Genomic DNA, 21,986 nt, shown 5'->3' with positions numbered 1-21,986 from the left:
AACAACTACCCTGCCCTATCAAGTCACAGTTTCTTCCTTCTTAGGGCATTGCAGTTAACCTCAAGACTAGGAAATCATCTTCCTCCTTACATACCAGGGTATTATTCATGCAGTTTACTCACTGCAAAAAGTTCCCTTGAAAAAAAAGCTAACAAACTAGTCAAAGATTTACGAATTTCCTAGTGTCAATCAACTTTTCAACAAGCTCACTTATGGGCGGGGGGATGGGAGATGCGACCCGACCCTTCTTTGCTCTTTGTTTCCCAAGTACCCAAGCGGTGGTAGAGGCTTCAACATTTCTCTATGGGAGGGTCTCCGGCGCTGCACTCAGGTTGAGATTGGGGGGAGGGACCTTTTTTTGAACCAGCTTTTGCGGAATGAACAGTGTTCTGACTTAAAAGTAAGAATCTGTGTGCGTGTGGCGTCTGGTTTGAGGGTGAGGGCATGTGGACATTCCTGGCGGAGTCTCTAAGGCACCTCGGCTCCTTCTGAATAAGGTAGTTTGGAGGTCCACGCAACTGTCAAATTCCATTCTCTTTTCTTCCCACAGGGAGTTCCCTTGAGCATTAGATGTGGAAATCCGCTGACGGCGGGGGGCGGGGGGGGAGTCATTCCCAGGAGGATTTGGGGAATCTCGGGAGGGCCGGTGTTTTCTCAGTGGGGTTTTGAGGCTGCTCATAGCCACGACTCGGAGCCACACTTGGCTAGAGCCTGGGCTTTGACGGGGCCAAGAGGAAAGCCAAGAGGTGGGTTCGCGCCTGGCTGCCCGGGTTCGGGGAGAGCGGGGGCGGCGACTGCGGGGCCCCTGGCGGGGCGGGGGCAGGGCGGAGAGGGGCGGGGCGCGGCGAGCCCGGCCGCGGCCCGGGGGCGGGGCCAGGCGCGCGGCTCGCCCTCGCGGAGGCCGCGGCTGGGCTCCGCCTCGCCCCGCTACGCAGGCGGCCAGGCTGCGGCACAGGCCGGGCGGCACCATGGCGGCGGCGGCGGCGCCTGCTGCTGCGGCTTCTTCCGATGCGGCGACTGCGACGGCAGAGCCGGAGGCCGGGGACGAGGACAGTCGCGACGTCCGAGTGCTGCAGAGCCTGCGGGGCAAGATCTGTAAGCGGGGGCCGGGGTGAGGGAACCCATCCGGCGGCGGCGGCGCCGCTGGCGGCCGCGGGGCTGAGGGGGCGGCGGGCGCGTGGGGGTGGCGGCGCCGAGCCGCGCTGGGACCCCGGGGCCAAGAGTGGCCTGGGCGGGGGCCGGGCGAGGTGCGCGGGGAAGGCCGGCCCGGGGAGGCTGGAAGGGGGGTGTGTTGGGGGAGGCGTCTCCCGGACGGGGCGGCGTGGGCTGAGGCTGCCCCAGTCCGGAGCGAGTGGAGAGCCGGGAATTTGCCGGGGACGTGGGGGGGGGGGCGCGGGGGCAGCGCCGGCGTGAGGGGCTCGGCTTTGGGGCGCGGCCTGGAAGCTGGGACGCCCCGGCCCGGGCTGCGGCCGGGGGCGTGAGCCGGGGGCGTGAGGAGCTTCCGGCTGCCCTCCTACGCAGGCCTGCGGGCGGCTGCTGGCGTCGGGAGCGGCCCCGCGGTGGGAGCCGGGCGGTAATTACCGGGAGGCGCGGCCGGAGGAGGGCGGGGAACTGGGGCTGGCCCGAGGGGAGGGGGCTGCCTGTTTTCTGGGTTCACGAGCCGGGGCAAGGGTGGAAAAGGCGCCCAGGGCTGGAGGAAACGGGCCGCCCTGGGGCACGACTGGCTGTCGCACGGGTGCTCGCGAGTGAGCGCTCCGGGAGGGGCTGGGGCCGGACACCTGTACTCGCCCCACCTCGCTGCGGCGGGGACTTGAATCGAGAGACAGCGTGACTGACAGGGACTTCAGGCAGGATGTAGTGGCTTCCTGTGAGCAGGTCTCAAAACAGTCATCCAGCCCGCACTTAACCCACTTAATTCCTTTCTTTCTTATGCCTTTAATTGTTACTTTTGTGAGTGAGCCATCCTAGTTGCCTTCACAGTTTTGCTCAGAGGCCCTGAGCATTACTGTAGACAGACCATTTGAATTCAGTCATTTGGACATTTATTTTTTTAAAAAATGACCCTTTGGCGTCAGATTGCCAATTTTTTCACAGTACTGTAGTTTATTCAGAGGAAACACTTTTTTTTTGGCTATTTGTAAGATATATCAATACAGTTTACTTTTGCTCTGGTCGAAAATTAGCTTTGCTTTCTTGATTCAGTATCCTCAGATTGGAAACATGCTACATGCTTCACGTTTCATGTAAATAGCCCTTAGTCATGAGGAGTACTTTTTACTTTGTATGAAGAAAATCGAATTGCATTAAAATGGTTAACAATGCTCTTTCTTGCACAGGATGTAAAATTTTCCTCTTCCTGAATAGTGATATTATTAATTGAGGTTGGATTTCCCCACTATCCTTTTTCAAGTTGATCCCCCTTTCAAGTATTTGGGGTTTTATTAAACCTCAGAAGCAGACATGTTAAATTCTCTCACCTTTTTATTTCCAGAAGTAGTGCTGGGGTTCTTAAGAGAGTACAGTTCTTAAAACCTGGAAAAATGACACCAGAGAATGAGATCTTGTCTATATCTAAGATCCCAACACAACCTACTAGGGTATGAAATCTTTTCAGTATTCAAATTAAGTCGTATGCTTAATATTTGCATATATCTAATTTAATATTTGGGAAAACTATAAATGAATGGGCCAGAGCACCCCCCACTGATCTGATTTTTCAGATTTTCACTACTTTATATTTTAGTGTCACTTGATGCTAGGCAGTGTCTGTTGGAGTCTCGCTGATTTACGTAACTGCGGGTTATACCATGGAACTACATATACACATATCTTGGAATCGAGAGTTAGGGTCGGGCTGTTTCCAGAAGGATTTAGCTGCCCTGAACTTTCACCTGCTCCATGGCAAAGATAGCACAGTAAGTGATATCACTGTGAGTGAAACTTGGGCCTACAAATAAAAAAACTCAACTTTGTTTCTATGGGAGAGCAACCCCACTACCCAGACTTGGAGATTGAACATCCAGTTTGCTGGGAATGATATTACCTCTTTAACCATAGTCGAAGTATTACATCTGTTATCGCAGTCAGCTTCTTGCTTTTTGAATTGCTCAGCTTATAGCTCAGGTCTTGGAGTGTCTGTTTCATAGAAAAAAGGTATTAGGAAACTTATATACGAAGCTTCTCCCCATCTCCCCTCTCCGTTTCTCTGCCCTCCTTTTAGCTGGTGTAATCTAGAGTTGGTTGACCTTCAGAACCCTGTGAAGAGATGCTGTTTTCTGTTTCCCTGAAACTGACATGTGGGTTTTGCAGGTTGGGGGCTGGGGGGCTGGAAGTGTCATTATTAGCAGGTGCTAAAGTCACAGAAATGGGATGATAGCGGTTCTGACTGTGCAGATATTAAGCAGCTTGGGGGTGTGGGTAACTGTGTCAGCTTTCCTTTTCACCATGCTGGGAGAGAGACCTCGGAGGAAAGCCTGATGTGCCCACCAGCCTGGAGATGTGCTGGCAGATTCCAACTGCTGATTGAGAGCCTTTGACTTGGGGAATTATAGATTCATCGGTCTGAAAGTGAGCCTGAAAGGAAATGTTCTTTCTACTGGACTTGGGTAGGACCCTTCAACTCCAGATTATTCCAGAAGAAAGTGGGAGGGTTGGATTTATATCTCTCTAAAGTTCTAGAATAGTAGTCCACAACCTTCTTTAGGTGTATCACTCCAGTATTTATTAAATTTCCCATATATTTCCATATATCCCATGTATTCCCCGTATACTTCACAAGGTGAAATGACATTTTGTGGTCACTTTCAAACAATCAACTGACATTAGCAAATCCAGTGTTGCTACAGTATTTGAGCTTATGTGCGGATCCCTAATTCCTTGAGGTCATATTAGTGCAGTAGGAAACCACGGCAGCTCCAAATATTAATATTAAAGAGCCAGGTTTAGTTGTTGGATGTCTTCAGAGTTGTATGAACCTTTGATCAAGGAAAGCAAGGTTGTACTCCAGACTCCATCCTTTGGTGTGAACTCCTGTGCAATGAGTGGCCAGTATGTTAGTCCTCTTGAAGCACTTTGACATGGGCCCCATCCCCCTAAAAAACCCATACACAAGTGAAAGATGGGAGTTGGGGCTTTCTCCTTTATACTTTGAGGCTTCATGCTGTTATTTTGTCATGTCCTCCTTTTTGGTTACTGCTTTTTGTTAAGTTTGCTCTCATCCAGTTAAATCATGTTGTAAAAATGTTGCTCAAAGAGCCCAGACCACTTTATGCATGGGTTGACCTGCTCAAGGGAGACCAGATTGATAAGGGAGCCAATGAGGATTTGTGTGAACGTTGAGATGTGTGGTACAGTACGAGATCTGTGGGACCACGATACGTCCCAGAACTCACGTGGTCTCCCTGTGTAGGATCCGTGGGATATGGTTAAGTGCTTGAGTTTAGAGGCTTGGTCAGGTTAGTCACCTGGGTTTGATTCTTCACTTAATTTCTGACCTTTGTTAACCTCTGTGTGTCTCTCTGTTCTCTGTTAACCTCTGTGTGTCTCTCTGTGTAAAGTGGGGGTAGTTAAAACACCTCTTTCTCACAGGCTTGATTTGAGGATTAAATAAATCCCCTCCCCGATCATTCTCTTCATCCCCCCAGGAACTGAATCAGATATGGGCCATCTCTTAGGAAGGAGTAATAAAGTAGTAGCTAAAAACTTAATGTTTATTTTATGTTCTGGTCCAACATGTGCTGGCATTTCCTGATGTACAAAGCTGATTAAAATCAGGAGACTTGAATTCTGTTTCATACATTGTTAATTATTATTCATGTGACTTTAGGCAGCTCACTTACCTTTGAGCTTATCTTCCTCACCTTTAAAATGGGAATAATACCTCATCACTAGCCATTTTGTACATGTTGTTCCCTCTGCTTGGGAGTGTCTTCTCCTTTCTTCCACCCCATGTTTATGTCAGGGAACTCCTACTCATCCTTCAGAAGCCTGCTCCATGTGATCTCCTGACCAAAGCCTTTTTTGTGGGACACTGCTACCCTCATTCCTGGAGAGAATGTGTTAGGCCTTTGTACCGCTGGGGAATCACAAATTGTTGTTGATTTCCTTGTAACACAGTGTATAGAAATCATTTACTTCCCCCATTAGACTGTGAGTTCTTCCAAGGTAGAATTCATTCTTTTTTTTTTTTTTTTATGTCCAGGTGTCAGCATGGTGCCTAGAACAAAATAGGCCTTTAGAAAATGCCTTACCTCTCACTATGTTATCCTGAGGAGGATTTGAGATATGTACTATATGTGAAAGTGTTCTGTAAATTTTACAGCTAAACAAACTAGAAGATGATAGTATTATTAAAAAAAAACTACATGGGTCTGTGGCAGGAAGTTCATCCCTTTCAAAATCACAGTTCCAACTGAGCTTAGGTTTGAATTGATGCCAAAGTTGCCTTATTAGGAAAAGGATTAAATTTATCTGAATGCTCTGATTGCTTATTATTAGGGGATTGAATATTATTACCTGACCGTATTCCATGAATATTGTTACTAATTGGTCCTGAGCCTGTGAAAGAAAAATCTAATACTCCCACCTTTCACATTAAATATTTTTATTTGTCATGGGAGGTTTCAATTTTTTGGTAATAAAATATAAATCAAAACATTTTATTGACCAATGCAATTGAATTGAGAGGGAGAGATTAAAAAGAGTTTATTCATGCTGAGAATTCATTATTATCAGACATTTGAAATGAGATGTTACTTAATAAATTAATAGAGATTAAAAAAGGGTTTGTTCATGCTAAGAACTCATTATTGTCAGAAATTTGAAATGAGATGATGAGTTATTTAAGATGGAAGAAGAATCCATCTTTCAGATGGATCAAAATGAGAGAAAAGGGTTCTTTGTAAAAGTTCACAGAGCAGTCTGCTAATCATTTGCTCTGAGGAGGACAGGACGTAAACCTCAATGAGTTCATAGAATTTTTCTTTTTTAACTTAGAACTCTTTGAATAGACTCTTAAGAGACTGTGGAACTAACGTAGCTGAAATAAAACTATCGTTTTATCCTTTAATCATAGATGCTAATCCTATTTCTTGCTAATGTGCTTTGTGAAATTATTTGACAATAATAGCAGATTATGTTTTATCTAATGAAATTCTGTTTTCTTTTGAGTGCTGCTATCAGTTTTGTTGTATAGTAATCAATTAATGTAAATTAAGAAACTTTTTATGTATATAAAGAAATTTCTACAATACATCTTTAGTTTTGTATGTCATTATTTTCACCAAAATCCCTAGCTAAAATAATATACTTTATAAGGCTATACCAATAGACATGCAAACATGAATGAACAGTACTTGACAAATTTGTTACAGTGAGCTTAGTTCTAAGAATATCATTAATGACAGAATGACTTTGGGCAAATTCTTTAACTTTGCTGAGCTTCTGTTTTCTTACTTGTAAAATGAAGGGTTTGGTTGTGGTCTTTAACATCCCGTCCAGCACTGAGTCTTTGATTGTTGCCTTTTAACTTGAAACATTTATTAATACTTTAAGACAGTACATTGGATGCTTTTATTTTAGTGCTTAAATGTGTTTAGTATACTTATCATGTGTAATATGCAATATACTGTAATAAACACTATACTAAATGTGTTTAGTGTACTTATTGTGTGTAATATGCACGAAGATTTATTAGATAAGATTGTTTGAATCCTGACAAGTTTTTTTTTTTGTGACCATTACTTTATTCAGCAGTACACAGTACACATCTGAGTGTGTGTCAGGGCACCAACCTACTGGACTGTGAAATGGGCCTAAGCAGTGAATGAGATGAAAAAGGTTCTTACTAGTTTATCCTAAAGCAATAGTTGCTTTTAGACAACTGTATTCTTAGCGAATTATAAAAGTTTAGAGCTGGAAGGTAGAGAACATATCTTGTTCAGTCCCCTCACTTTACAAATGAAGAAGTTGACACTCAGAGACTCCACTGTCACACAGTTAATGGCCTGTTGGCCACTAGTCCACTACTATCAAAGTTTTTGCTAAAATGCTACATAGGATGAACTCATTAGTATGAGTGTTGCAAAAGTGCTGTGTTTAATATATGGAGATTACACTGCCTATCTAATGATAATGTCCAGAAGTAGTAATAGATTTTCACTGTGCCAGCTACATACTCTCATCTGTTCCTTTTTAAGAACTTTGTGAAGTAGTTAGGGTTAGTGATGAAACTGTGGTTGTAATCTAGGTGGAGACTGAGGCTGGATGTTTACCTTTTTTTGTTATGCTCTAACTCAGCTGTTTTCAGACCTGACTGCCCATCAGTGTCACCTGTGAACTTAAAAAATTCTGATGCCCAGGCTTTACTCCAGACCTACTAAATCAGAATTTCTGGGGTGGTACCTGGGCACCTGTAGGTTTAAAACATTCCACAGGGTTTGTTAATGGGCAGCTAGGATGGTGAGCTTCTGCTTTTGCCCATTGAACAGACAAGCCACCAACTACCTGAATGTTAGCAACCTGCTATGCATGACCATTTAAAGGGTACCAGCGACTTCCCTGGCTGTCCAGTGGTTAAGACTCTGCGCTCCCAATGTAGGGGGCACGGGTTCAATCCCTGATCGGAGAAGATCCTGCATGCCGTGTGGCATGGCAAAAACAAAAACAAAAACAAAACAAAAAAAGAATAAAGGGTACCAGTAGAAAGTTTGGTGTGATCACAGGGAGGTTTTCATTTGATTATTTTTAAAGGTTTATTTGTTCATTTGATTAGATAGTACAAATACTTGGTACAAAATTCAAAAGGTACATAAGGGTATACATTAAAAAGTTAATTTTTCTCACTTCTTTTATTCCCCTAGCCAGAAGCAAGCATTACCAATTAATTTCTTTTGTATCCATACAGAGATTATTTAAGCATTTATACTTAAATGTATGAGTATTAATATCTCTGTCTCACCAATATACATATCACAACAAAATATACACATTGTTTGCATCTTGCCTTTTTACACTTAATAGTAGCTTGACGATTTTTCATAAATATATGTGTGTATATATATGGGGGGGAGGGAGGGAGGGAGGGGGAAACTGCCTCATTTTTTTAACAGCTGCATAAAATTTCATCATCTCTATATACCACAGTTTATTTAGCCAGTCCCCTGGACTGGACATTTAGATTATTTCCAGTCTTTGCTATTACAAACATTACTGCAGTAAATAATTTTGTAGGTATTTTATTTTTCATATGAATGCATGTGTCTGTAGGATAAATTCCTAGATGTTAAATTGATGAATTGAGTGGTATGTGCATTTTTATGTTCAAAGGACAGTGGCAAATTGCTTTTCATAGAAACTATAACAGTTTATGCTCCCAGCAGCAATATATGAATGCCTGTTTCTTTACACCCCCATAGTGTGTATTTTAAAACTTCTTGATCTTTACTGGTCTGTAAGATGAAAAGGAACACCTAATATTTAGTTTTAATTTGCACTTCTAAATGAGGTTGAGAATTTCTTCATATTTTTAAAAATAAATTTATTTATTTATTTTTATTTTTGGCTGTGTTGGGTCTTCGTTGCTGTGCGCGGGCTTTCTCTAGTTGCGGCGAGCAGGGGCTACTCTTTATTGCGGTGCGCGGGCTGGTTATTGTGGTGGCTTCTCTTGTTGCGGAGCATGGGCTCTAGGCACACGGGCTTCAGTAGTTGTGGCACGCGGGCTCAGTAGTTGTGGCTCATGGGCTCTAGAGCACAGGCTCAGTAGTTGTGGCGCAGGGGCTTAGTTGCTCCGCGGCATGTGGGATCTTCCCGGACCAGGGCTCCAACACTGTCCCCTGCATTGGCAGGTGGATTCTTAACCATTGCACCACCAGGGAAGCCCCTTTCTTCGTATTTTTAAGAGCCATTTTTTCCCCCATTTTTTGGTGTTTATTTGGTTTGCCTTTTTTCCTGCTGGATTATCAGTCGTCTTACTGATTTGTGGGAATGCTTTATGCAGTAAGGAAGTTAGCTATCTTTTTAGCGGAAAGATTTTTTAAAATTTAGATGCTTTGGCTGATGTCTCTGTTTATTCTTGAGGAGAAGTTGGTTATGAGATCCAGTGAGGGCAGTCTTTTGTTTGTTTCGTCTACGTATATAATTTCTGATATTAGAATAGAGATGGAAAAAGAATTGTTTGAGGAAAAGTAAATGAAGACTTAACTATAAACAGGAGCTAAAAGATAAATAGATTGGGAGAAGATACTTGCAGCAAATCCTACAGGAAAAAAAAACCCACTTATATAACACTTATACTGTGCCAGGCACTGTTTGAAAGCACTTTAAGTCCAATAAAGATGTTTAAAAAAAAAAAAAAAGATAAAGCACTTTAAGTATGTTAACTAAATCCTCACGGTGACTCTATAAGTACAGGTATTATCCACATTTTTACAGATGAGGAAACTGAGGCGCGGAGGCCTTAGTTTAACTGAGGCTAAACTAAGTAACTTGTCAAGATCAGACAGCGAGTGAGCCATGGGCAGACTAGCTCTGTTACTCTTAGCCTACTATCTATACTCCTTATTTGTTAGTGTCCAAAGTATATAAAAAGTTCATCCAAATTTTGAAAAGGAAAAGGCCATTAGAAAAACAAAGGATATGAATAGGCATTCCACAGAAAAGAAGATACAAAAGGCCAGTAAACATAAGAAAATACTGGAAAGGTTTAACAAAAATTAATCAGGGAAATACAGATTTTAAAAAGTCATTAGTTTGTGAGAAAAGAAGAGCTCATTGATTTCAGTATTTGGTGAGGGTTTAGGTAAACAGGTACTTTCTTCACTGTTGCTTGAGTTTAAATTGGTAAGCAGTGTTGGAGAGCATTTTGGCAATATGTTAAAAATTTAAGTGTGTATACCCTATGCATTTCTACTTCTACATATCTGCCCTACAGAAACACACGGTTGCAGAAGAGGTATATACAAACATGTTTAATGTTACCTTGTTGGTAAAACAAAACAGAGGCAATTTAAGTGTCCATCAGTAGGATGATGGCTAAGTAGTATGTTCATATACATATTTTATAACAGCTGAAAAGAATGAGATGTAGCTATAGTATGAAAGGAAAGCACTTCAAGAGGTATCGTTGAATAAGAAAGAAGCCAGTTGTTAGGGTGGTATGTATAGTTATATGTGACTTCTGTATATGTATATGGAAAAATGCACAGAAAGAGGTTTGAAAAGATAAACAACATTGGTTATGTCAGTGGTGGACAAAGGGAATTGGCCTTATAATGGTTTACTTTTCTGGAGAGTGTATTTATGTATGAGGAATGTTATCAAAAAATGACTGTCTGTGTAAGTGAATTTTATACAATATTTGTCTTATTCTGTGAGAGCCTCTCTTTCTCTAACTGTTGAAGACCATCCTATCTGCAAAAATAAGGGCAACCAAATGTTAGGTTGGGTAACATTTTGAGTGCACATAGAAATAAAGTCAATTTTTCTGTCAATTTTTTGGGTAACTTTTAATTTTGATACAACTTCGCACGCACAAAACTGTAAGAGTAATACAGTGAATTCCCACATGCTCTGCCTGTTTTCACCAATTGTTTGTATTCAGAAAGTTGACTTTAAAAAAAATTCAGTGTTTTGTTTCAGAGGAATACAGTAAAAAGAATAATTTTGATCCCTTAAAATATTGTTAACATTTGTGTGAGTGGTACAGAACCTCTTGGTTTTGAATTTGGGCAGTTTTATTTCTTTATTTTATTAAATGTTTATTTATTTATTTGGTTTGCTGGGTCTTAGCTGTGGCTCACGGGCTCCTTAATTGCAGCACGCGGGCTTCTTAGTTGTGGCATGCCAACTCTTAGTTGCGGCATGCATGTGGGATCTAGTTCCCTGACCAGGGATCGAACCCAGGCCCCCTGCATTGGGAGCTCGAAGTCTTAACCACTGTGCCACCAGGGAAGTCCCTGGACAGTTTTATTTTATAAAAAAATTTTCTTGGTAGATGGGGGAAGTGAACTAACATTCGTTGAGTATTTACTCTTTTCCAGGTGCTGCGTTAGGATAATTTGTAAATTATTTCATTTAATCCAATTTCATGAAGAAGTTTGTTATTAATTCCTATTTTAGCAAAGAAGCAGACGGAAAGGTTATTTGCTCAGGGTTCAAAGGGGCAGGGGCAGGTATTCAGAAGGTCTTTAAGATGCCAAAGTCCATGTCCTTTTCTCTACCAAGTTGCCTGTGAGTTGGTATATTGGGAAGAACTGATGAGTACATTTCTGTTGTCAAGAAGTTAATAATTATCCCTAAATTGGTTATGGTCTAATGTCAATAAAATTAGAATGTTGGAATGCTATAAAAATTTATCTTTAGTACTGTTTTCGGGTTTCACAAAAAATGTTATTCTTCTGTCTGCTTGGCTGTGCTCCTGTGGGTTTGTGCATGTTAACGGTTCTCTTAGAAAACACACACGTGCGCACACACACACACCCCATATACATGCACCTGTGTGGGTGCAACTTCTTTATATCTAGGTGCAACTTTTTTTTTTTGAAAAACTCTGGGTCATGACTGAGTCCCATTTTGGCTTCCTTGATGCTGTTATCAGAAGTAGTAGCCTTATCCCATATATGGCCTGTCCATGTAGCCCTTAGTTCTGTCACCACCTGGCTTTGGGCCTTTCATTTGCTTGCCATACTAGTCTCTCTTGGTCAGCTTAGGAGCCTTTAAGTTTCTTGTAGCTGTAGGGACCACTGGCCTATCCTAGGAGAGATTTCTGCCATATGTGCTTCTGTTTGGTTTGCTACTTGAGAAGGGGGCTGTAGGGAGCTTAGGGATCAGCACACGTTCAAAACTGAAACCAGAAGTGGGCAAGGCAAACCACAGGAAGATCCTGCCTGCAACTTGGTGACGTCTCTCTATAGCCCATGGAGGTTTCCTGGCAATACCTTGCGAAACTTGCCTTTTCATGTACAGTAGTTTCCTAACTTCTTGTTCCGGCCTGAGCTTCAGTCGGAGGTGATTAATATGATAGCAATATAGATAACTGTATGATAATTATTATGCACATGACTTGTGTAAAACAATTGGCCCCTAACTATGTTCTGTAGACTTTCACACTGAGGAGCTGCATCTTACCTAGTAGGGCATTTTTGAGGAGTTACCATGGAATTCATGCTTTAACCTTGACTTTATGCCTTGTCAAGGGTTGTACTTTATGTTGTTCAGGTTTTATAACCACAAAACAGTTCTTTGCTCACTGAGTTTAGGCTAGCCACCTAAACTATACTGGATTCCTGGAGTCCTTTGCCCACTCAAGTGCTCACTGAGTGCTGTTACCTCGTTTATGTTTTACTGGTGATTGCACAGTACCTTATTTCCATGATGGAGTAGGAGTGCAGTGTTAGTGAGACTTTATTATTCCCTGTTTCTTTGACCTCCAGGTCCCAGGGTGATATCATAGTGCCTGTTCTTAGGTAGAACCAGATTTCTGCTAGGAATTATGTAATGTGTTGATTTTTTTTTAAGATTACCAGTTGAGTGGGATTATAGAATCTCATTATATTTTTGAAAGGTAATTTATCATTTATTGGGAGTGAGAAAAGTTGCTTGACAATCTAGTTATCTGATCATGTTAATTTATGCATTGGAAAACCCTACTTACTAGTAGATATTCCAGCAGTCACCATATGCCTATTGGTGTCTCATTCTCTGCCTCAATAGTATCATAAATATAAATGTATAACTTTCCAGTGGTGCTTTCGAGGTGACAACTAGAGAGCGAAATAACAGCTATGTAACTTTTTTCTCTTCAGTGGTTCTTAGGTACCCCCCCCCCTCCTTTTTTGTTACTGTACACCTGGGGCAATCTGACATACTCTGAAGAGGGTGAATAGGAAACCTTTTGGAAGGTCATGTGTGATTACGGCAGTTTTTCTCTTCCTTTCTCCATTGAGAACTGTAAAGATAAAGGAACGAGAGAGAGCTCCTGTGTAAGATTTTTTATAGGAAGTATTTATTAGGTATCTAGAAATTGGTTGAATGATAAATGAAAATGTAGCATGTTGAAAACATTTTCTGCCACTTTCCTAGTAATCACCTAACCTCTCTGAGCCTCAGCTTCCTTTTGTATAAATTCGTAATGGTAGTTATTCTAATCTTACAGAGTGGTTGTGGAAAGATTGGATGACTTGCTATAGTGCCTGGCACGTTGTAACGTAAGCAGTGGTGATAATCGGTAAAGTATATATTCATAGTTTTCTTGATGAACAGCTATTTAATATAAATGTATATCCAGTTCTTGTAGTGTTTATGAGATTAAACTGGCCACGGGTAGCAATATCTAAAAACATTTGAAATCAGTGTTGCCACGTGCATTTTAAAACATTTCAGGTGTTATCTCTCAAGATCTTAAAGCTACGGGAGCCTAGAAGATTAACTAGTTAAGGCATTGCAAACTCCAGTCTACAGAGACCAGGCATAGTGAAGTTAAAGCCAGGTGGGGATTGTTAGGATTTCGAAAGAGGGTGTCTGTCTACAGTTTCTACTCAGAACCACGTTGCCAGGTCTCTGATTATTAAAGAGAAACCAGAAATACGGATTTATTTATTATTAACTCTCCCAGTTTCTAGATGTTGGCTACATTTTTCCTAACACTATGCAAGCCAGACAAAATAAATCTCTGGTTAGCTGAACCCCAAATTGTGCCCCCCCATTTGAAATAGTTCAAACCCCTCATTTTAGAGATGTGCAGCCCGAGGTATAGGAAGGTCAGGTGTTTGTGCATCTATTTCCTCTAGTAGAAATGTATTATTTCTTTAATAAAAGTCTCATTAAAAAAAAGTGAGCTTCTCTGGTGTATCTAGTTGTTAAATTACAGATTATCTTTGGTCAGGACCTAATGGCTTGAGTGAAGGGAATTGTGTACAGATGCTAATTTTTAGGAATCTCTAACCAAGGAGGTGCACTACTACTTACTACTTACTGAGTGCTTACTCTGTTCTAGGCATCGTGGTAAGTGCTTGACCTCAGCTAATAGTCACAGTAGTCCTTGAAGCATTATAATTACCTCTTTTTATGCAGGAGGTTGAGACTAGGGACATGCAGATCATTAAGTACGAAACTCATGTTGAAACTCGTATGTGTCTCCAAAATGAATTTGTTTAACTTGCACCAGTACTGTATATGTTTTCAGAATTTTGTGCAACTTTCATCTTACTGCAAAAATTAAAATTAAACATTATATGAAAATTTGAAAGACCTTATATGTTAACATTACATAAGATTGTCTTGGGACTCCCCTGGCGGTCCAGCGGTTAAGACTCGGCACTTTCACTTCAGGGGACACAGGTTTGAGTCCTGGTCGGGTCGGGGAACTAAGATCCCGCATGCCTCGCAGTGCAGCCAAAAAAAAAGAACACATATAGGATTGTCTGTTTATCTATAATTAGATGGCATAACAGCATTTTACTTTTATTCTAAGCTTGTCAACACTGAAACTGTTATATTTTTAAGCGTATGTTTGATTCATTCTCCTTCACTCCATTTTTTTGTTGTGTATGTAAATGATGTTTGCATAGTTTTATATCTTCCTCCCCATCTAAAGGTCTAATCCTCTGTTTAGGTTGCTATTCCAGTTATTAGAACATCATATCCTGAGTCACTCAGGCCAAATTCTGTGAATTTTCTCTCTGTAGTACCTCTTCCATTTTTCTTTTCCTCCCATCTCCCCTTTATTCCCTCAGTTTAGGCCCGGTAACTGTTAGTAATTTTCCTGAAGCATAGTTTTGATCACACAGAAACTTTTAGTGACCCTTGTTGCTTCCTGAATAAAGTTGAAACTCCTTAGCTTGGCATTCCAGGTTCTGTTTGATGCCATCTTTCCTTTACAGTCTCATCCTTTCTTATAACCTTTCATCTCTCTTTACGCTTTAGCCAATTTGTACTATTCACTGCCTCCTTGAAGGTACTCCTCCTGTTTCCACCTCCCGAACTTGTTCACGTTGTGCCTGCCTTACTCCTGGAATGTTATCCCTCCATTCCCAGTTTCTGTATTAAAAAAAAATTACTTGGAAGAAGTTACTGTGAAGATTAAGTGAAATAATATATATGAAGTCCCTAAAAAAATCTATGTGTAATGTATTATTTATTTGATAAATGAATATAGTGAACTATTATGATTTAGCTTTCCTCCCACTCCAAATAATCTTTATCTTCGGATCATCTTGTCCAGGACCCTGGCCCTTTGCAGTTTCTCTTGGCAGTTAATCACGCTGGCGGGTCTGTATTGGCTTTTATTTCTGTGCTTAAGGTATCCTTTGAAATAGATTGGAGATTCTACAAGATCTCTTAGGATAGTTTCAGAAAGGAATAGCTGTCTGTTCCTCTCAACACTGCTGTGTTCAGAAAGACATTAATAGGAATGGGAAGACTAGGCTTTGGAATTTGATTTCTGTCAGTTCACTGTACCAGCTGTGTAACTGTGAATTTTTTTTTTTTAGTTGATAAAAGAGAACAGTAGTGCTTATGTCACAAGGTTGTTGTACCAACCAAATGAGGTATTTGAGAAAATATTTAGCACTGTCTCGGAGCATGCAACTGCTTGATAAATATTTATCTTCTTTTCTTACTTATCCCAGTAGTGTTCCCCTCTAGGACACACAGAAACATGCATACAAACCTATAGATATAAATGCATGCACACAGTCCCCCCAAAACATACACGTAAGCACATATATGCATACTCACATCCATGCCCAGAAGCATAACACTGGAATCTCTACCCAATACCCTGATATTTGGAATTCTAGTCCTAGGTAAAATTTATATGGTAGGCTCTGGACCTGTGACCTTTGCACAGAATCATTGATCTTGTACACAGAGAGTTGGCTGTCTTTCTATTTCTGTTAATCTAGGTTATTGGTTTTGATTCCCAATGGTGTTTATCTTCTTGGTTTAAATTGTTTACTTTTTGCCAATGACTAAAAGCTATTTTCTATAAAATATTTACTTGTCTCCCCTCTTTCTTCACGTATTTATGCAGAAGTTACCTTCTAGGTGGAGCCTTCCTTGGCTCCCCTCCCTCTGCCATTTCATGTGGTGCCCATTCCTGCTTAATACTAACATACCATTTAAATTTATTTATCTTATTTATTATCTGTCCATCTGTGTTAGTTCAATGAGGACACAGTTTTCTCTGTTTTTCTCATTAATGTATCCCTGGCATCTGAGTAGGCACTCAGTAAATGTTTGAATGTGTGCATTTCAGGACTGGTTTGTTTGTTTTCAATATATCTCTGTATTAACACTATAAAGATTCTTAAATTTAGTGCTTTTGGTAACTGTATACAGGAGACATTTTCTTTTTAAAGCTTTGGAGAAATTGACATGGATAAACTTACATCAAACTTATAAAAAGAAGTTTATATGCAATTTTATAATTCGTGATGTGATATTAGAACCTCTTTTTTTGCCCATGCTAAAGTTATAAACATACACATACTTATACTTATTCAGTAGATATTTCATTATCTTTTATAAGCTAAGCATGATGCTAAGCATTGGTCCTGTCCCTTAAGTTTATATTCAGCGAAGAGACATGTAGCAGTCTCCTTTGCTGGTTCCTTCTTAACTCTCCTAATGCAAAATGATGGAGAGATCTGAGGCTCAGTCTTCAAATCTCTTTTCTTTTCTCCACATTTACCTTCCTTGTGATCCTGTATAGTCTTAAGGTTTGACATATATTATGTACTTGCTAATAATTCTCAAATTTTACCTCTAGCCAGCACTTCTTTGCCCACTTGCATTTACACTTGGATATCTAATAGGCATCTCAGACTTAACATACTCAATACAAACTCTTGATCCCTCTTTCCCAACAAGAGACTCTTTCCTCTGGAAGTGGCATCTCTGTTCATCCAGCTGCTCTGGCTGAAACCCTTTAAGAAGTGATCCTTGACCCCTTTTCCTCTCACACCCACATGCAAACTATCAAAAATCCTGTTGGCTCTATCTTCAAAATATATGCCCAGCTGACCACTTCTTTCCATGCCAGGACTGCCCCCCTAGTCTCAGTTATCTCTAATCAAAATTATTACAGTAGCCTCCTATCTAGTTTCCTGCTTCCACCCTTTTCCTTCTGCAGTGATTCTTCAGAACAAAAGTTAGATCATGCCATTCTTCTGCCCATAATCCTTCAATAGCTTCCCATCTCATTCAGAAAAGCCTAAGACTTTCCGTTGGCCTACAAGACCCTATTTAACCTGTTTCCTTTCCCAATCCTACCTCATCTCTTACTGTTTCCTCGCTCTTCCTATTTTGCTTACTGTTTTACAGCCATGCTGGCCTCCTTGCTATTCCTTCAGTGTGCCAAACTATCCTGTCTCAGGGCCTTTGCATATTTTATTGTTCCTGCTAGTCCGTCTCTTTCCCCAGGTATCTGCGTGACTCATTCCCTCATTGACCTCCTTCAAGTATCTCCTCAAATATCTTCACAGAAAGGCCTTCCTTGAGTCCCTGTATAAAATAACATTGCTCTCCTCCCTCTCTACCCTCTGGGCCTGGCACTCCCTAACTGTCTTACCTTACTTTATTTTCTTCCATGGCAATAAATATTATATACTTACTTGTTGAAGAGTTTATGATGCTTGTCCCCGCTGTCTCAACTGTATAAAAGTTCCATGTGGGCAGAGACCTAGTTTTGTTCATTGTTATATTCCCAGCATTTAGAAAGGTGTCTGGCATGCTGTAGGAACTTAATAAATATTTGTTGAATGAAATACAAGTGCAATACAATACGATCCTTAGAGTAGAAGTGCATATAAGATGCAGTAGGGAATAGAGGAAAGGGTGACATGCCTACCTAGGAGTTGAGGGAAGACTTTACAAAGATGGTCTTAAGCAGAGCTTTCGGGAGGAAAAAAATCAGTTGAGAGCATCCCATGCGATGAAGATAGTGTTGCAAATGTACAGGGGCATGAGAGAACACAGTGTTTTCAAGGAACTAAAAGTACAGTACTGCTGGAGCATAACTTTTGGGGGTAAAGGTTAAGTAGTAGATGGTGCCAGATTATGCAGGGTTTTTATGCCAGACGAAGGAATTTTAGGTTTATCCTGCAAGGTGGGCAGTGGTAGATATGGAGGAGCCATTGAAGATTTTTGAGCAAGGAGTGATATATATGTTTACATATTAAAAAAGTAACTGGCAACAGTGTGAAGGAAGGGGATCAAAGCTAAATACAGCATTTTGTTATATACTCTGTATATGAAGTTGCAAGATATGTATGATGCAGAGAAATAATTAATGTCACGTGAATGGGCAGGCTATTTCATTTTATGGTTGACAAAACCAGTGATGTGTAGTGTGAAGGTGTTCTTGGCCTACTTGCAGTACATCTGTGAGGGAGAAGAAATGCCCGGTGGAGGATTAGTTCATCTCTAAAAATCCATGCTTTAGGAGAGAAGATTTTTTTAAAAAAATTTGGTTAACAACTTATGTTGTAAGTCATGTAGAGTGAAAAGTTCTTAAAGAGTACCAGTTATGAATTCAACAAGAAATGGTGTTGTTACAGAGTATAAGATGTTGTGCTTGAAGGCCAGCCTCCTTTCTTCATAGAGGAACGGTTGTTTCGTCAATAATATGCCTCCTGCTCTTGATTCATTGTTGAAGGAAATAGCAACAGTTGTAAATGTAGTCAGAGCTATACTATTTGCTACATAGGGCCAATAATACCTCTGTCTTTGTGGAAGTATCTACCTTTGCATATTGAAGTACCCTGGCATGCACAGAATTTTTAAAATCAAGAATAAGCTAAAATCATTTTCTACTTTCATTCAAATGCAAGTAAAAACTATTTCCATTATTTCAGCTGTCTTGCTCAAGTGTCATATCTTAGCAGTATATTGAATGTCTTGAACACATTTTAATCTTTTTACTTCAGAGTCAAAATAGGATGTGTAAATTTAAGGATAAGATGGAGGTACTCAAAATGGTGCACATGGTTTGGATGTTGAGAATTTGGCACTCCCAAATTCATGGAAACATGATATTGTATTATTGAGCATGTTTTCAAAACCACATCCAAATGCTGCAGTAGGAAATGAAGAAATGTTTTCCAAAGGCAGATACAACCATGCAGAGAGTTAGGATCCATTTGTCTCCATTTCCCAAGTTGAAGCATTCACCTTTTGAGTGTGCTCTGCTATTCAACTCATTGTCTAATGGAACACTAAAAGTGGTTGTCAGTGAGATACTGCTTTATAATTTCTGAGTCCATGTTTGATCCAGATAGCCACATCTAGTTGAAAGACTCACCAAACTCGGATGACCAGTAATGTGAGATGGGACTTTCAAATTTGTTAGAAAAGGTAGAAAGGATAAGAAAAAAAGCTAGTCAGGATTAGGTTACAGAATCAGCTCTAGCTAGTGTAAGCAGAAAGAGATTTAATAAAAGATTTTTTTTTTAAATAAAAGATTTTAAGTGGCTTACAGAATTGTTAGAAAGACCGAAGAAATAGACTCTAGTCCAACTTTCAAGAATGACATTCAAAAGCCACATTGCATCTGGGCCACGAAGGGATTTACTACCTCTTTTTGGATCAGAAAGGTGCCTGCAAAATTAGGAAGTTGTAACTTTTAGCTGCTAGTCTTAGAACCTTGCCACCTCTACCATGATCAGGAATCTTCCACTATTAGGAAACAGCCAACAACAAGCAGCCATCTTCATCGGTAAACTGTTGTCACTGCTGCTCGCTCTAGAAGTAGGTTTTATTATTATTATTATTGTTATTATTATTTTTTGGCCACACCGTGCGGCCTGTGGGATCTTAGTTCCCCGACCAGGGATCGAACCTGTGCCCCCTGCATTGGAAGTGTGGAGTCCTAACCACTGGACTGCCAGGGAATTCCCCTGCTGCTGCTGGCCCTAGAGCTAAGCCACACTGGCCACAACCTGTGTGACAGAATGGATGCCTTGTACCCTTCTTGATATCTATGAAACCTGTGACTGGATACAAGGACTGCAGCCAGTGCTACTGCAGGAAACTTGGACATCTCCATGACAGTACTTGCTAGTAGAAGCAACATAAATGCAACCTCCCTTCTTTTTTGTCCTCCAAATTTCCAGCGAGTGCATCTAATTAACGGAATTTAAATCACATCCACAACCCTAACTACAAAATAGGCTGGGAAATGTAGTTTTTAGCTTTCTAGTCTATGCAGTACAGGCAATCATACGCCAAAGGACATTGTAACAGATGATGAACACTGACCCACCATATCTGCCACAGATATAGACCCTGATTCTCTTGAAGGCTAGCCATCATCAAATGTGCTATAGATAAATTGAGAATGATGGCACATAATACCATCAAATAATGTTGAGAAGCTTACAAGTATTTGTATTTTAGTATATTTTTAAAATTGTTTTATAATGACATATTAAAAAAAATGCCTGAAATTGGTTCTCCACCTGTATGATGAATTTAGTGGTCTGTGGAGGCCCAAAGTTACCTGACATTTAAAGTGTGGGTAGTGGATGAAAAGCCTGAAAGAGGGAGTTCAAAAAAAAAAATAGAATGGGTTACCTAAGCTGAGGAAATGTCAGTGTTATCAAACACTGAAGCGTGATTAAATAAGGTGGGACCAGAAGAACAGTCACTTGATTTGGCAGCACTTAATATTATTAGTGTTCTTGAAAGTTCTAGTAAAGAAATAGGGTCAGAAGCCAAATTGTAGGTTTAGGCTGTGAGTAGGAGGGGAAGGATTGAAGCAGAGATTATAGAATAAGTTTTCCGGAAGCTTGCCTTTTAAGGAGCAGTAGTTTATTGTTTGTTTGGTTTTTGTCCAATGCACTTGCTTATTTATATACAATAATTAACTAGAACTAGTGAGGCCCTATGAAAATATCACACACAGGACAGGTATAATCTTCTAAAATTCCTCACTTCTTTGTGTAGCTTAATATAAAGTGTGTACTATTAAATTAATCTTTCTGCTTAGAGATATATTGAGTACAACATTATTTTTGTTAATTCTCTAACCATTAGTTACTTCACTTTTGATTTTTTAAAATAAAGTGACAGTTAATTATTTTGATGTATGTTTTTTATAAAGTGCCAGTTAATTACCACTGTATTTTGGAGTTACAGTTTAAAGTCTTGATAGCTGACTTAATCAACATATATTAGCATGATTGATTGGTGCTCTGGCATTGATTAGATGAATTTACTTTTCAGTGTAGTTTATTTTGAACATTAGTGACAGATATTCAAAGATTATGACAACTGCTTTTCTAGGAAGTGATGTTGAGTGCATTTTATATATTACGTAGAACTTGAATTTTAATTATTCTGAGTAAATGTCTGATAATGTCAAGTTCATTGGATTCTGCAGACAAAATAATCCCCACTGTCTCCCTCTTAGAAAGGTGGGCGGTGGAATATGTGTACATTTATATAGTGTAGTTTTCTTAAATCGCACTGGTGTGAATGAAACAGCAACATTGTTCAAGGGCAGTGATTTAGTATTTAAGATGCCCTCATTAGATATGGAGCATGTTTATTATGATTTAATTCCAAATTTGTTTATATTCCAGGCCCTATATGGTGACCTAGGTGGATTTTTAGTTAAAAAAAAACAAAACAACCCAGACCCTCTGGATTACACAGAGGGCAGATGGCAAAGAAGGAGAGACTTAAAGGAGAAGGTTGAAAGTAATGAAAACAAAATTGCTGGGCAGTGTCCTGGAGTGAGAGGGAGGGAATGGGGTAGAGAGAGCACAGGTAGGTGGATGAGCTATAGATAATAGGGAGGGACATGTAGTCTTTTGAGGAAGAGAAGATGGATGGATACAAATTCAAATATATATTATTTTTCCTGTTAGGAAACTAGTGAATTTGTAAAGGCCAGCCCATATTAGGCAAGTTGGGGGTCATTTAAAAGATTAGATTCCTTTATTTTGACTTGAGATGCTTATTCTATGATGTGGTAACTTGATTTCTTT

The 21,986-nt window shown here is 40.2% G+C and overlaps 1 protein-coding gene across 4 annotated transcripts in view; it reads left to right on the top strand.

The window, feature by feature from the left end:
- The first annotated feature begins 901 nt into the window (after positions 1-901).
- Positions 902-21,986, top strand: part of RASA2 (RAS p21 protein activator 2) — a 115,965-nt gene continuing 94,880 nt past the window's right edge. For 3 of the 4 annotated variants that reach the window (XM_082393596.1, XM_082393595.1, XM_082393598.1), the window contains exon 1: positions 902-1,095. In XM_082393596.1, coding sequence (XP_082249722.1) covers positions 969-1,095 — 127 coding nt within the window. In that variant the 5' untranslated portion in view covers positions 902-968. Of the gene's footprint in view, positions 1,096-1,452; positions 1,574-21,986 lie in introns of those variants that run through there. The other variant, XM_082393597.1, reaches the window with a different exon arrangement.

Source organism: Balaenoptera borealis, assembly GCF_965194805.1.
Source record: "Balaenoptera borealis genome assembly, chromosome: 5".
Lineage (NCBI taxonomy): Eukaryota > Metazoa > Chordata > Mammalia > Artiodactyla > Balaenopteridae > Balaenoptera > Balaenoptera borealis.
This window is presented reverse-complemented; position numbering and strand designations above follow the sequence as displayed.